At 40.1% G+C, this 16,362-nt stretch overlaps 1 protein-coding gene across 2 annotated transcripts in view; it reads left to right on the forward strand.

Moving 5' to 3' along the window:
* PLPPR1 (phospholipid phosphatase related 1) overlaps window positions 1-16,362 on the forward strand; it is a 286,729-nt gene that overhangs the window by 220,100 nt on the left and 50,267 nt on the right. For both annotated transcript variants that reach the window (XM_007968568.3, XM_037982884.2), the window contains exon 3: window positions 13,852-14,040. In XM_007968568.3, the coding sequence (XP_007966759.3) occupies window positions 13,852-14,040 (189 nt within the window). The remainder of the gene's footprint in view (window positions 1-13,851; window positions 14,041-16,362) is intronic.

Below are 16,362 nucleotides of genomic sequence, written 5' to 3' on the forward strand. Positions count from 1 at the left end.
CTATCCTAGTGTCTTGGGAATTTCATCTTGTCTGCTTTGAGAAAGTTGTCCAAAGATAACAGAACTTGAGATGACCTTATAGCAGTGGTGGAGCCAAGTCCAGTGTTCCATTGCTAACCCATTTCTCCGGCCATACACATTTGCTGCTCCTCGTCTTAGTTTCTGCTCCTGCTCCTCCCTGTGCTTCCTTAAAAAACAGCAGCAGCAACTCTTGTATTATTCTCCTCCAACCCAACTGTTTGAACTGCATCTTCTCTTTTGAAACTCTCTCCATGTAGCTTATAAGCTTCAAAATCGGATATATGTGTTTTACATAATAATTGATAGAAACTCAAGAGTTTAATTTTTAAAATATTATGTAGGTGTTTGCTTGTATGTTCATAGAATGGTGTGATCACATAAAACTACACCCAGATAAGCCTTGAAGAAATATTCCTAAGTCTTTTAGAGATATAGATGGTGATAGTGATGCTGAGCCTGACTGGGTTGAACAAGAAGAACTATCTTGTGAGGAGTTCAGGAGCTCCAAGTCATATTTTTTGAGGGTTGAGGGGGTGAGCAGACTGCCACTGCTGACGACTTCACCAGAATTGCTCCTAAGCAACCCAGAGATCCAAAAGGGATCTCTGTAATCACAGAAATTCCAGGGGTGGTGCTCATTGTGAAGTACGTTGTTGCTGCTATTATTGTTTACTACATTCTTTCATTCTCCTTTCTTAGCTTGCTATGACACATGCATAATAGTGAGTAGTGTAGCAAAGAACCTGATTTGGGGGTCCCTATGCCTGAACTATGAGATGGCATTTGTATCTGAGTTCCTCAAAATGGTCCAAGCAAAATGTTCCTATTTTGTAGCCACAATTGAGGTCAATGGTTCACTGATCAAGAACAGATAGTATATTTATCCTGATAGAAATAAAGATTCTAGCAATACAAAAGGCTTTTTTAAAATGTGATGCCTATAAACGGGTTGCTTCTAACACCCCCAGTACAAATAAACAGTCATACTCTTTCTCCCCCTCCCTTCTTCTTTCCAGTTCAGAAATTGTGCCTGCATTTCCCAAATTCAGTTTCAGGAACATTCTTTATATTGATAATTTAGTACGCCAGGGGCAGAAAGCAGGGGAAGTTCTGTGTTCAAATGAGTCTAAATGACTGTACGCTAAAATGCACTTCTGGGAATTCCACGATACCAGTAGGCCCTGAATATCTTCCAGGAAAAAAATCTGTCAAATTGAGTTTAACCCAGGATTTCACAAATTCTCCTGGCCACAGATACTTAATCTTTCTGTCTCATGTCCCCACACTCCCTCTTCTTTCCCAGAGCACTTATTACTATCTTGTGTATCGGAGAACACCACTCAGAACAGATTTATATTAAACCAATAGTTTAGTTTTAACCAATGTAATATGTCCCAAACAGTTTCATATCATATCACAAAGTATAGACTCTCACCCACTTATTCAACCAATCTTTTATTATGTGTCTGTGCTAAAATATGGCTACAGATTTGAAGGATCCTTTCCCTTAGGGCCTCACAGCTTGGTTGTAGAGGGATTGGGATAGTCACCTAATGCCAGAAGGGCAGAGTTCCTGACAGGTATGCACAGGAACTGTATAGGAGCACAGGAGTGAGCCATCGCATTATGCTGTGAAGACTTCCGAGCAATTTCAGGAGCTTTTGTGTTCATCTAAGTCAATGTCCATCCACTTCTAGTGACAGAAAACACATTACATGCTTCCCATCCTCAAATAATGAAAAGTACAGCATCAAATATACCACAAAACCCCATACAACTTAATCCCACTATAGCCTATCCATAATGACTAGACAACCTTCTTTTGTTGGGCTAAAATCCTATCCTTTTTTTTTTTTTTAGATTAAGTGGATTAATCTATTTTTAAATCCTTAAGTAAGTTATCTTTACTTTGGACTTACAACATCACACTTTAAGGTTTTAAATGTGGATATTATTATGGCATGAACAGGACAACAGAATTAATTATAAAATGTTTTCTTTACTCTTCTGTCTAGGTGTAAGACTCAAAATGATTGTTAGAACAAGGGAAAGGCTAAAAAGCCACACGTGAGGCAGAAAGTTAAAGCAGTCTTCCCAAAGCTAGTTGAGTACTCATTTTTGTACAATGCCTAAAGCATAAGTAGTTAATGGTCCATCTAGTACTGCATCCGGGTCCTAAAACTCCAAAGGCCATACATTTTTATTATACCATGACAACCAGCTCAAATGTCACTGCTGCCACAACACTTCTCTGTCTCTCAGAGTTAATATTTACTTGTTGATGTCATTGTGGTGTCTGTCCATCCTTCCTTCCATCTTTCTCAACCACTCATCTATCCATCTGTTAAGGTATAACCAATTGTGTTATATTCCTCTCATCCCTCTGAGGGGCTTGGCACGTGGTTGGTGTGTAGCAGGAGTTTGCTGACTTCTGTTGCTTCACCAGAGAGACCTCAAGTTAGCACCAAAATCAGCTTAGTTTAACAAAAGATACAGCAGAACTGTAAAATTTTAGACCATAGAGATCCTTGATGGATTGCATCTATCCCCTGCCCCCCCCTTACCTGCCTTAAAGAAGTGAATAAATAAGTAAAATGCACAAGTCTTCCATAACCTTCTATTCACAAAATTCTCTTGGCTTATCCTCTCACCACTGTCACTTTCTCATGCACACCATGTGTATTCAGCTCTGCCCTTTCTCTTTTCTGAGGCAACCCTGGGAAAGGACAGAGCTCTTGAGCCTCTCAGGCTCAAGTTCTATGCCTTTTGCTCTACTGATCCCTGAAATTATTGACTATCAGAACCTTGCTATAGGATTTTATGTTTATCCCAAATGTCAGAATCATTTTGAATATTTAATCTTGCTTTCTCTGATATTAGCTTTGCCTGCCAGTTTTGTATCACTATACATTTAACATTTCATCTATGTATTCATCCATGTTACTGAATTTAAAAATCCCTAGCAGCAAAAGATCAAAGAGAAAATTTTGTAGCCCAGTTTAGTTTGTTATACCCAATATTTATCCCTTCTTTGATGTAGTTGTTAATCTACTTAGTAATATTATTATATGCTCTACATTTCTCCCTATCATCTACCTGTAAACAACCACTGAGACACTGGAGGAAGGAAGTGCTAAATGAAGACAAGGATGTAGTATTTGCATTTATTCTTTAAGGAGTGGCCAAGTAAGAAGGTGAAGTCAACCCAAGAAGAGAGGTAGACCGAGAGGTAGACCTATGTATTCTCCACTGATTAAGGGGCCATGTCTGATGGGATTTGCTGGCTTGGACTCTATTCAAATGGCAGGCTTCTTCTATCCATTACCAAAAACTATGGGCAGGACAAAGGCCAATGTGTTCAATGCAGAGAAAATTGCTGGATTAGAATAACTGTGTGTTAATCTGGGCTGCAATAGCAAATTATAATAGACTAGGTAGCATAAATAACCATATAAGCTCACTGTTTTGAAAACTGGTAAGCTGAGATCAAGGAGCCAGCAGATTCACCGCCTAGTGAGGGCCCTCTTGCTGGTTTGCAGGTAGCTGCTGTGAACCCCAAATATCTGAGACAGGTCTGAATTTAGAAAGTTTATCCAAGGTTAAAGAGACATGCCTGTGATATAACCTGAGGTCCTGTCATTAGGACCTGAGGAGGTCCTGATGACATGTGCCCTAGGTGTTCAGGACACAGCTTGGTTTTATACATTTTAGAAGACATGAGACATCAATCAGTATATGTAAGATATACATTGGTTTGGTCCAGAAAGGTGGGACAACTTGAAGCATGGAAGGGGCTTCCAGGTCACAGGTAGATGAGAGACAAACAGTTGCATTCTTTTGAGTTTCTGATTAGCCTTTCCGAAGGAAGCAATCAGATATGCATTTATCTCAGTGAGCAGAGGGATGACTGAGTTCTGTCTGTCCTTTGTCCTCAAGGCAATTCCTTATGCGGGAGGCATGTAGCTTTTTAATCTTTTTTTAGAAATATAATGGGAGACAGGTTTTCCCTAAGCAGTTCCCAGCTTGACTTTTCCCTTTGGCTTAGTGATTTTGGAGTCCCAAGTTTCATTTTAGTTTCATACTGCCTTCTTGCTATAACCTCATTGAGGCCAAGAGAGAGATCAGCTCTCTCATGTCTCCTAACACTAATTCTATTCATGAGACTGGGATCCCACCTCCAAATACCATCACATTGGGGATTTAGGCTTTGAAATATGAATTTGGGGAGAACACAAAAATTCAGTCCATAGAAAGTAATCACTGAAGATTTTGGAGGAGTATACAGATATAATCATAGCTATGCCTTAGGATGGTAACTCTTTAGCAGCAGGTAAATGACGGCATGAAGAGGTTGAGATCCCAAAGGCAGCAAAAGCAGGTCGTACAAGATTTCAATAGTGTAGGTGAGAGAATGTGGAAGCCTGAAGGTGGCAGTGGCAGTTTTCATAAATGGGATAAATGTAAGGAGATCCTGCAGTAAGACTTTGGCAACTGACCAGGTATGGCATGAAGAGAAAGCTGGGGGAAGGAGGAGTCTAAGATGACACTGACATTTTGAGAGAATAGTGGTTGGATTTACCAGGATAGGGAACTCAATAGAAGCTGTAGCCTGGGGAGAGGAGAAACACTGAGTTCCAGTTTAGACTTGTAGCATTTGGAGTACCTATGTAACACCCCAAGTTGGTAGTCAGGAGAAAACCCAGAACTACAAATGGTGATAGAAGAGTCAATGGAATCAATATAAGAATGGGAGCTACAAAAAGAGATGAGATCTCCCTAGAAGAGAACATATAGACCAGGCTGAAGAAAAGGAAAAATTAAAGGAATAGTGTTTTTAGATAGTTGAGAAGGAAGAATGGAGGAAGAGACCTCAGTCAACCTCTACTATCACCCCAAAGTAAAAAAGCACTGAAAAGGAAGAGCAAATAGAAATTTTAAAGCAAGAAAAAGAGCTGAGTACTTACCAAGTGCCAGGCATTGTACATCATGTCATTGTGTTAATTGCAGGTTTTACATGTAAAAAGAAGAGTTAAATGGCGCCAGAGGTTCGGATCCAAACTCTACCATTCACTAGCTCTGTCAACTTGGATAAGTTTCCTTTTTTTAAGATTAAGGTAACTCATTATACCTCACAGAGTAGTGTAAGTATCATATAAGATAATATATTTAAAGTTACATAGTTGATTACATGGGCTATCAGTAAGAGTCATTATTATTATTTCTTTGGGCTTACTTTTATAATATCTGTCTTCCCCGACAGAAAACCCCATGAGTCCAAAGACCATGGTTATTTTAACATTTTTGTTGCTCAGTTTTTTTAACTAAGTATTATTGATATCTGTGTATAGTAGATAGGCAATATTAGTTGAATGACTGGATGATCGCATTCCATCTACGTATCCTTGCCTGTGGGCACCTCTTTAGTCCTTAAAGAAGAAGGGATGAATTCTCATATACACACTGGTACGTTTGAAGTCCCTCAGTTTTCACAAGAGGATGTCCTTCTTAACCACAGTTTAATTGCCTTAATTAAAAGATATAGGTCTGTCATGGAACCAACCCAAATGCTCAACAATGATAGACTAGATAAATAAACTGTGGTACATATACACCATGGAATAATATGCATCCATAAAAAAGAATGAGATCACGTCCTTTGCCAGAACATGGATGGACCTGGAGGCCATTATCCTTAGCAAATTAACGCAGACAAAGAAAGCAAAATACTACACGTTCTGACTTGTAAGTGGGAGCTTAATGATAACACATGGACACATAGAGGGGAACAATGCATTCTGGAACCTACCGAAGGGCAGAGGATCAGGAAAAATAACGAATGGATACTAGAGTTTATACCTGCGTGATGAAATAATCTGTACAACAAACTCCCATGACACACATTTACCTATGAAACAGACATGTACATCCTGCATATGTAGACCTGAACTTAAAGAAAAATACAAAGATATAGGTCTGTATTTAACTAACTGGAGACTTGATAGAAAAATAGTCTCTAATTCACTGCTTCCCATTAGTTTTTAAAAACTAAACTGAGAAAAACTTTACTAAGGAAGGAGTCTTGAAAGATACACAGTCTATGTACTCTTCTAGGAAATGATTTTTGTTATGAGTCAGATACTGCTCTAAGAACTTATTACACAATCCTCATTTAATCTTCATGATAATCTGAAGCATTAGGTACTATGGTATTATTAACCCAATTTTTCAAATAGAGGCATAAAAATTTAGATCACACACCTAGTAGGCAGCACAGCTGGTTTCCAACCTAGGCAGTCTGTCCTGTACTCTTAACCTTTCATTATGCTGTCTCTCTCAAGTTCACCTGCAACTGAATCATAATGCCTACCTCCTCCATTCTATTTCAGAGTCCTGTTTTTGTGAGTTTTGCTTATATAAAAACCAATATTAAGTTGATATGAGGTCTCATATTAAGAACAGTACCATCAGGAAACAATAGATACTGGAGAGGATGTAGAGAAATAGGAATGCTTTTACACTGTTGGTGGGAATGTAAATTAGTTCAACCATTGTGGAAGACAGTGTGGCGATTCCTCAAGGATCTAGAACCTGAAATACCATTTGACCCAGGAATCCTATTACTGGGTATATACCCAAAGGATTATAAATCATTCTACTATAAAGACACATGTCCACGTATGTTTACTGCAGCACTGTTCACAGTAGCAAAGACTTGGAACCAACCCAAATGCCCATCAATGATAGACTGGATAAAGAAAATGTGGCACATGTACACCATGAAATACTATGTAGCCATAAAAAAGGATGAGTTTATGTTCTTTGCAAGGACATGGATGAAACAGGAAACCATCATTCTCAGCAAACTAACATAAGAAACAGAAAACCAAACAATGCATATTCTCACTCATAAGTGGGAGTTGAACAATGAGAACACCTGGACACAGGGAGGGGAACTTCACACACCAGGACCTACCGGGGGTGGGATCACATTAGGAGAAATACCTAATGTACATGACGGGGTTGGTGGGGTGCAGCAAACCACCATGGCACATGTATACCTATGTAACAAACCTGGACGTTCTGCACATGTATCCCAGAACTTAAAGTATAATTTTCAAAAAAGAAAATTTTAAAAAAAGAGCAGCACCATCATACTCACCACTGAATCATTGTTTATCCTGTTACATTGTTCATGAGAACCCAAAGAAAGAACTCCTGTCTGGTCACTATATCAGAAGTATTCTGCTTATCCTTTAACCATTGGTTTGGTTTTGATCTTACAGATATTGACCACCATTTCGTTATTGCGTTGACTGTTAGACAATTTACAATGAAGCATTGTAATCCCTGCCTCTATTTTATATTTCCTTCCTGCTTCCATTCCAACTTCTTGCTGACGCTAGCTTACTTTATTTGATGAAAGTTGATTTTTGGAACAAAATAGGAATATATAAACACACCTCATTGCATTTTTGTGAGATGGTTATTAACCTTCATACAGATGAGAAAACTGACACTTGGAAACATTTAAATAAAGTATCCAAGTATGTAACATAGTTTAGTTCTTAATATTCTGCTGACTTATATTTGTGACCTGACTTTCCCCTAGGCCACACAAATTTGAGTGGAGAGATATATTTATAGTAATCATCCAAGGTTTACCCCTGTGAGCCGTGTGACCTCATGCAATATGTCTGTGCCTGTTTCCTCATCTGTAAAATGGAAATAATAATATACTTGCCACCACGATGGTTGGGCAGATGAAGAGTTAATTTACATAAGGTGTTTAAAACAGTTCCTGGGACATGCACAGTATAGCATTACCATCTCTGCCTCCTCCTCCTTTTCTTCCTTTTCTCTCCTTCCTCCACCTCCTTAGCTCTTGCCTCTGTTGTATATGGAGGACCTCCAGCCCCTCTCAGGGGGTCATACTTATTTCTAAGGCTCCCCAGTGAGGTCTCACGGGGGCTATCAATTTATGTGCTTCCCCTCTAGCCTACTACATTGGTTTCCAGTTCCGTCAGTGCTGCTTGAGGGTTTCCCACTCCAGCCTTGTGTGCAACCATTGACATTTGTGACTGGGATGCTTTCTTCCAATACCAAAAAACATCCAAATCCTTAAAGTGTGCTATTCCCTAGTGTCATGGCTAAGACATTGCTTTCATTGTCACAACCATGTCAGTTCTTACCACCTAAGCTCTGATGTCATACTCCCTCTGCCCAATGTTTCCTTTATCCCCTCGATCTATGGAATTGAACATCTATATTGATGGGGCTGGACCAAAACCAATACCCTAAGCAGACACCACACATCCCTCTCCCTCCATATGCATCCTCTTCTCCCTCATGCAATATCCCCCCTTCCATTGTTCTCCTTCCATCAACTCCTCTCCCAACCAGTTCACCAGGCACCTGCAGCCATGCATGACTCCCACTTGGGATCAGCAGACAACCTCCTACAGAAGACTTGTTGCTCCCTGTGTTGGTGGGCACGCCCCAGGTAGATTACAAATTACTTGGGGTTGGAGAGCATGTCTGAGAATTCCTCACCTTCACAGCACTTAGGGTGAGACTGAGTTCGGAGGCAGCTCACAAGAGGAGTTGCTGATTGACTAGCTTTGATAGCTCATGGCTGAACCAGAATTAGAAACTTCTTTGGGGAGGAAAATATTCATTGTCTCTGGTTTGTCTGTGCCTGGTTCATTGTGTTTAGTCACCCCAGATTGCTCAGGGCCATTCTAGTTTTAGCCCTCAACATCCTGTGCCCCAGGAAGCCCCTCAGCCCTCAACAAACTGGATGGTTGGTCACCTACCACTAGGATTCCCCAGTTTGAAATATGCCCTTTACACTTGAGACAAGATGCTTCATGAATACTCTCGTTCCAAACTCTTGCCTCTGTCCTACTGCCTTGGACACACAGGCTCACATGAGTCACACCGTCATTATCTGATTCCCTGTTTCCCCAGGTTGTATCAGAACATATAAATTATTGGTCCACAGTTCCTCCAGACTTAACAGCCTGTTGGAAAAGGTTCTCATCCTCTTCTCTCAGTTTTGTGACCTTCACAATTATTGCTCTTCTTGACATTTTTACTTTTCTTTAACCAGCAAAGGGCCTTGGTAGACACACGTGCTTTCAACCACAGGAAGCTGAATTTCAGATATTGCTGACTTCTGCCTTCTGAAGCCTTGCATTTTTTGCTACTGTATTGGATTATCATTCGTGGAAAGCAACAGCTGAGGAAAGTCCCTGGTACATGAGCTCCTTACACCTTGTTATACTCCCACAGTCATAATTGCTTCTTTCACACTGACATCTTCAACCCTTCCACCAGTACTTGCACCCAGCATGGCCTCACCATCTGCTCATGTGACACTAACATTATGGACTCCCTCCATGCATTCCTAAATGGAGCTGAGGAAGGCAACAGAGATGGCAAGTGTGCCAGCTGGCACCAGTGACACAAACATAGACAGTGATAAATCATGTCTCAGGACAGGGAGGAAGAAGGGAGTATGTGGATGGCTAATTGTGTGTCATCATCAGTGCAGCGAGATGGATCTCTCCGCTCGTGGAGACAGAATCAATGCATGTTGTTTCTGTTCCTGCAGTATGTGCATCAGTTTCCTTTCAAAATATGGTCTCAGGAGAATGTTCAACAGAAAATCAACTAGAAATCAAAATCTGAGTTGTTCTATTTTTGCACCTGTGCATCTCTAAATAGCATTATTGGGGGACTTTCCAGGGAGTTTGAGGATTGCTTGAAAATGACAGGGAAGGCCAGGCACCGATGGCTCACGCCTGTAATCCCAGCACTTTGGGAGGCTGAGATGGGTGGATCACTTGAGGTCAAGAGTTTGAGACCAGCCTGGTCAACATGATGAACCCTTGTCTCTACTAAAAATACAAAAAATTAGTCGGGCGTGATGGCATGCACCTGTAATCCCAGCTACTGGGGAGGCGGAGGTGGCAGTGAGCTGAGATCCTGCCACTGCACTCCAGCAGTGGAAGACAGAATGAGACCCTGTCTTAAGAAAAGAAAAGAAAAGAAAAGAAAAGAAAAGAAAAGAAAAGAAAGAAAAGAAAGAAAGAAAGAAAGAAAGAAAGAAAGAAAGAAAGAAAGAAAGAAAGAAAGAAAGAAAGAAAGAAAGAAAGAAAGAAAGAAAGAAAGAAAAGAAAGAAAGAAAGAAAGAAAGAAAGAAAGAAAGAAAGAAAGAAAGAAAGAAAGAAAGAAAGAAAGAAAGAAAGAAAGAAAGAAAGAAAGAAAGAAAGAAAGAAAGAAAGAAGGAAGGAAGGAAGGAAGGAAGGGAGGGAAAGAAAAGAAGGAAGGAAGGAAGGAAGGAAGGAAGGAAGGAAGGAAGGAAGGAAGGAAGGAAGGGAAGGAAGGAAAGAAAGAAAGAAAGAAAGAAAGAAAGAAAGAGAAAGAAAGAAAGAAAGAAAGAAAGAAAGAAAGAAAGAAAGAAAGAAAGAAAGAAAGAAAGAAAGAAAGAAAGAAAGAAAGAAAGAAAGAAAGAAAGAAAGAAAGAGAAAGAAAGAAAGAAAGAAAAGGAAGGAAGGAAGGAAGGAAGGAAAGAGAGAGAGAGAGAGAGAGAGAAAGAGGGAGGGAGGGAAGAAGGAAGGGAAAAATGACAGGGAAGAGTTTCTGGGGGCTCGAGGGAAGAGCCAAGGCAAGCCAAGTCATGCTGGGGGGTCAGTTCTGTCACATAAGCTGCTGAAGCTCCCACCTACCACTACTACCCTTTGGGTCTCCAAGGTTCTTTACTTTATGTCCTGCAAATTTTTATCAACTTTTAAGTTATTCAGTTCTCTCTGAATGCTGCTTCCAGGATTAAATCAACTAGGCAACTAGTCAAGATTTATTCTATAGATCTCAAATGTAGGCATGTAATGCTTTCTTTGTTGTTAGATCTTCATTGATTTCAGTGTATTTGGTGTTAAGATAGTTCCGTTTTCAGAGTTTCCATTCCTTGTGTTTGTCTTGAGTTCTTTTCCTAGATATAAGTTTTTGCTTTCCTTTACATCATTTTCACCTTTTTTTGAAAAAGGAAATGGTAGCACAAAACTACCCATAAAATACAATCCTCTTCCCACAAAAGAGGAAGGTAGATGTCATTTTGGTTTTTATTTTTTGTCCAGAAACCCCCATAGATCTTGCCTATTCCCAAGCAGCTATCTCCCAAGAGCTGATGAAGCCGAGAGAGAGAAAACTGTTTCCAGCCACATGGATGAGACACACAAAAATCCCAGATCAGCCCTGTACAGGGGCACAGACAGAACTCCAGAGGCAGAGCCTTAAAACTGTTAGAAGCCTGGTGTTATTTCATCTTCAAAACATTAAGTTAACTGGCTAGGTTCCTTTCCATCAGGTCAACTCACTTAACCAGTCAAGCATAAAAGAAACAAACTTTATAGCTTTGATTTTATAAACTAGCTGCAATCAAGAGAACCTATTAGCAGGGGTAGCTTTGGAGTATCTTTCTCAATCTTATAGGAAATCTTCTCTGTTGCTATAAGGAAAATAAACCAATTACTTCAAACAGCAGAGAAGGCTGGCATAAAGGTTGGTGATTTATATGTGGCCCCAATAAACAACTCCAGCATGGGAAAACACATGGAAGTGTCCAGAGATTACTGGACAGTCCAAAGTTATGATTGGAGATCCACATCTCTGGGAGCAGAAAATGCTAGATACTAGAAGAATGTAATCCATAAACAGCCAGAAACAAGTCGTGTATAAGGGCTAGTGAATGGAGAGATGATTTGTGACCTAACTGGAATAAAAGGAAAGGTGGCAATGGATGTAGTCAAAAGGTAAACACCTTTAGATCAGATGGTTAGAAATTTGTACTTGAAGCTGGGCACAGTGGCTCATGCCTGTATAATCCCAGCACTTTGGAAGGCCGAGGTGGGTGGATCACCTGAGGTCAGGAGTTCGAAACCAGCCTGAACAACATGTTGAAACCCCATCTCTACTAAAAATACAAAAATTAGCCAGGCGTGGTGGTGTACACCTGTAATCCTGGCTACTCAGGAGGCCAAGGTAGGAGAATCACTTGAACCCAGGAGGCGGAGGTTGCAGTGAGCTGAGATCATGCCACTGTACTTCAGCCTGTGCAACAGAGCGAGACTCCGTCTCAAAAATAAAACCAAACCAAACAGAAGTTTGTACCTGAGGCACATTATAACAGAGATACCAAAGAGGAAAGGCATCAAAAGAGGAGAAATTGGAAGGACAGGGAAGATTCTTAATTCAAATGACCCTTAAAGATAAATGATGCTATCTGCTACTGTAGGGAAGAGTTGCAGAATTACTATCCCAGAAGTAGAGGCTGTGCTGGTTCCAGAGAATGGTTTACAGTGGGGCAGAAGGTAAAGGCTGTGCCTCAATGTTGTGGCTAAAGCAATGGATAGGAAAATGGATGAGAATGCCAAAAAATGCCTCGCTGTGCTGGAGTTTAGCTACTTTGCCTCCCCAGTCACTCTCCACCTTTCCGTATAAGATGCAGTTAGATACTGATACAACTCAGCTTTTGCTTTTTTCCTACAGATCAGGAAATGTGAGTTTCTAGTCCTGGCTTTAACACTAACCAGCTGTGTGGCCTTGGATTAGTCATTCCAGGGCTGAAATAAGAACTTCAGGCTTCTTAAGCCCTGAAAAGATTATGATTTCCCTTCACTGCCTTATATGTACTTCAAAATACAAACAACTTTAAGCCATAGGTATCTAAAGATATCCTACCAAGTTCTAATGTTTTTTGCATAACTTTGATACCTTTAAACAAATCAACATTTAAAAATATATTTTCTTCATTTTAGTTTCCCTATTTTGTTAATGCTCAATCTAAGCACATGTTTAGTTTAATTTTTGGATAATCAGGCAGTGGTCAGTTCCACTTTTCTCATCTATGAAATAAAGGTGTCAGACAGGAAGAACTCTAAGATCTCCCCCAGCTTAAGTTTCTGTAATTTCATGACCTCAGATGTATTTTCTATCTGACTTTACCACCATCTTGGCATTGGTGATTTCCAAATATGAATGGAAAAAAATGTTACCTTTCCACATCCCCTCAATTCCACATACCTGCTAAAAACTATAAACCTCGGTGAGTATCTAGGACATCTGAGTCAAAACAAAAGGATAACTGTGTCTTTTTTAATGTCTAAATCTTACGAAGGGTATATTTCTATAATAAGATACAATCATCAGCAAAGTCCTTGACTTACTGGCAGAACCCATTTTGGAAAAACATAAAAGTTATGACTGATGTAGGATACCTGCCAATAACTTAGGGTATTGAAATTTCCCTTAACCCATCTAGGATTTAGCTTTCCTGCTAATTTCTTCATTTGTCCATTCCTTCGTTTACTCATGATTTACCTGCCTTTGATATGTCATAAGGTGAGTCTACCTGTAATATTATATGAAATTGCTCATGAACAGTTCTCACATCTATGTCTTGACAACTCTCTTGCCACTGCCTTTTGACTTTTCACCTCTATCCTAAATGGCTATAGTGCCTTGGTTCCCATGCATACGCTGAGACTCTGAGAGAGTGGCAGCAGAGGCTGAAGCTCTCTACAAGCCTGGCTGGGATCTGCCTTTCAGATGGGAGCTGCTCATTATTTGCTGCAAGGTTTATAGAACAGATGTTACAAGGCAGACAAGCAAGCACACACTCCCAGAGCACGCTGCGCCAGGCACGCACACACTCGCCAATACCAATATCAGGAGAGCCGCTGCTGGGGTGATGGAGGGAGTGTGCTCTGAGGGGCAAGGGCTGCTCCGAAGCCCTGCTAATGTCTCTGTGTGGCCATGCTGTATTTTCAGCTTGTCATCATGGCTGGGACAGTGCTGCTTGCCTACTACTTCGAATGCACTGACACTTTTCAGGTGCATATCCAAGGATTCTTCTGTCAGGACGGAGACTTAATGAAGCCTTACCCAGGGACAGAAGAAGAAAGCTTCATCACCCCTCTGGTGCTCTATTGTGTGCTGGCTGCCACCCCAACTGCTATTGTAAGTACAGAAATAGACTTTCCTCTTTATTGTCAGATACCCAAGAATATTTCCTGTCTGCTTTTTCTCCTCTTTCTTCTCTTCCTCAGCATTCACCAGCAGCTTTATCAGTGGCATCCTATTTCAGCCAAAACAGAGTGAATGGAGCTCTGCAGAAAAACTCATTAAAATGGGTTTTGTCTTATAGAGGTGGCTTTGGTTTTTCGGTATCTGAATTTTAAAAAGACGGTTGTTTTTAAAAGCATGTGAGAATGTTATAAATCAACAGGTATGACTGGCTAATGTGTTAAGAACAGCTATTGTCCTCTTGAAAAAATATGCTATGAGTTGCATGTATTCCAAAGAGATTCTGAATGTAAGTGCTGGCAGTGATATAATGACTGAGATTACAGTAGAATAGAATCCCTCAGGCCGGTATTCTCCTGCTGTTCTCATTGAACTTCCAGAGAGGCCAGAGATGAGATAAATTGCTTAACCTGAAGTTTGCTATGATTCATCCTTGATGGCTCTGGCTCTGTTCACATTATATCACATTTATTTATTTCATTTTCTCTTCCATGAAGCAAAAAGTTGGCCACACAGTCTTCTAGGGAGATTGCTTAACAGCATAAAGTTTGCAGATCTGTGTTACCTGGTCAAGTGATTTAACACTTAGAGATATTAATTTTAATTTTAAAAATGATATTTGGGGGAGTTTTAAATTAAGTGTTTCTGCCTAAATATGCCATAAGGTCAGATTAGTCAGGATGTGATCTTAGTTCCCATTCCCCTCCTTCTCTTCTGACAGCTGACTCCCCCAACTCTCCCTCCTCCCCTACCTGCCCTCTACTCAGCAGTAATAAAAATACTGACTGGTATGCCGAGGAATACAGCAGTTGCTCAGATACTCAGTTCAAATACTGTTTTTCTGTGCCAATGTTTTGCTTCCTTTCGTCGGATGAGAAATGGAATACAATTTTGAAGATAAATAATACGGGCACAGTAAATTCTTTTGGCTCACTGATCCCAGGCTCTACAAAGCTCTCCCTTAAATGATAAGACTGCTGTAAGGACTAAGATCAGCACTGATGAGCCACAACATGATGTATCAGAGGGGCTAAGAAACACAAGCGTTGCTGCCCAGCATACCTGGATTCACATCCTGGCTTTGGGGCAAGTCACCTCACTATTCTCTCTCATATAAAATAAGGACAACTGAATGCTTACCTCATGCATTGTTGTGGGGCTTAGAAATGACTTAGCACAGTGCCTGGCATTTATGAAGTGGTCAGGAATTGGGAAACCAAAATCCTGGCTGGAACTGCTCTTTGCCCTCTTTGGAATCACAAACCAACTTCCTACTTCTGAAAGGAATGAAATTTCACTGAGAACCCTCATTAAGACCTCTTCTCTCCAGTTCTACAGTGAAGGGAGATATGCCCATTCCCTAGAGGAAGGCTGATGTCGGTACGCCTCTTACCAGCCTACAGAATAAGAGAAAGCACAGAAGACACTTTTCCATGTACCTCACAATGTGATACACTCCACACCCCATGTAAAACTAGGAGGCCAGACTGGGTTCTGTCTGGTATGGTTTCATGGTGGCTCTACCTGGAGGCCGCGGACTCAGTCTAGAATTGGGTCCTGGTTTCTTCCTGTCTCATAAGCATATCATTTTCCTGTGTATTCAGACAGGCAGCCTTGAGTGATCCATTGACTTACTAGCATATTTCTTCTCTTCTTCCCAGTCCCAGGAAATTTCATTTATCATTGCCTAGGTTCTCCTTTACTTTTTATAATTATAGAGATTGTTTTACATTTTAAAAAATGTAGGAAAAACAAAGGAAATGGATTAATAAAAATTGTGAGTAGGAAGTTAGAATCAGAAAATAGGATTAATAAATTAAATGTACATCTGCCTGGCTAGTCTATTAATAGAAAGGCAGACATACAAATACAGTTAAGAAAACATATACTTAAAAACAAAAATAAATAAAAATATAAACTTAAGACTTGAGTTGTATGTACAATTCTGTGCCAATAAGTGCTTATATCTCAATAACAGCGATGCCTTATATCAAAAATTTTTTTAAACATGTAGCAAAGCTGAATATATGAATGCCAACAGAATAAAATTTTAAACATGCCAAAATTTATCTCAAAAAATAGTACTCAGGACCCATAGCTGTGGAATAGTTTTCCTCAAACATTTGAGGAATAAAAAATCTCAAACTATATAAAATGTTTCAAGGCCTCTTCATAAATGAAAAACTTTTCCATGCATATTACAAACAAGAAAAATATGGACGTCAAGAATTTAGAAAGTGAGTCCGCATAAATACC

This window comes from Chlorocebus sabaeus, chromosome 12, assembly GCF_047675955.1.
Source record: "Chlorocebus sabaeus isolate Y175 chromosome 12, mChlSab1.0.hap1, whole genome shotgun sequence".
NCBI classification, from domain to species: Eukaryota; Metazoa; Chordata; class Mammalia; order Primates; family Cercopithecidae; genus Chlorocebus; species Chlorocebus sabaeus.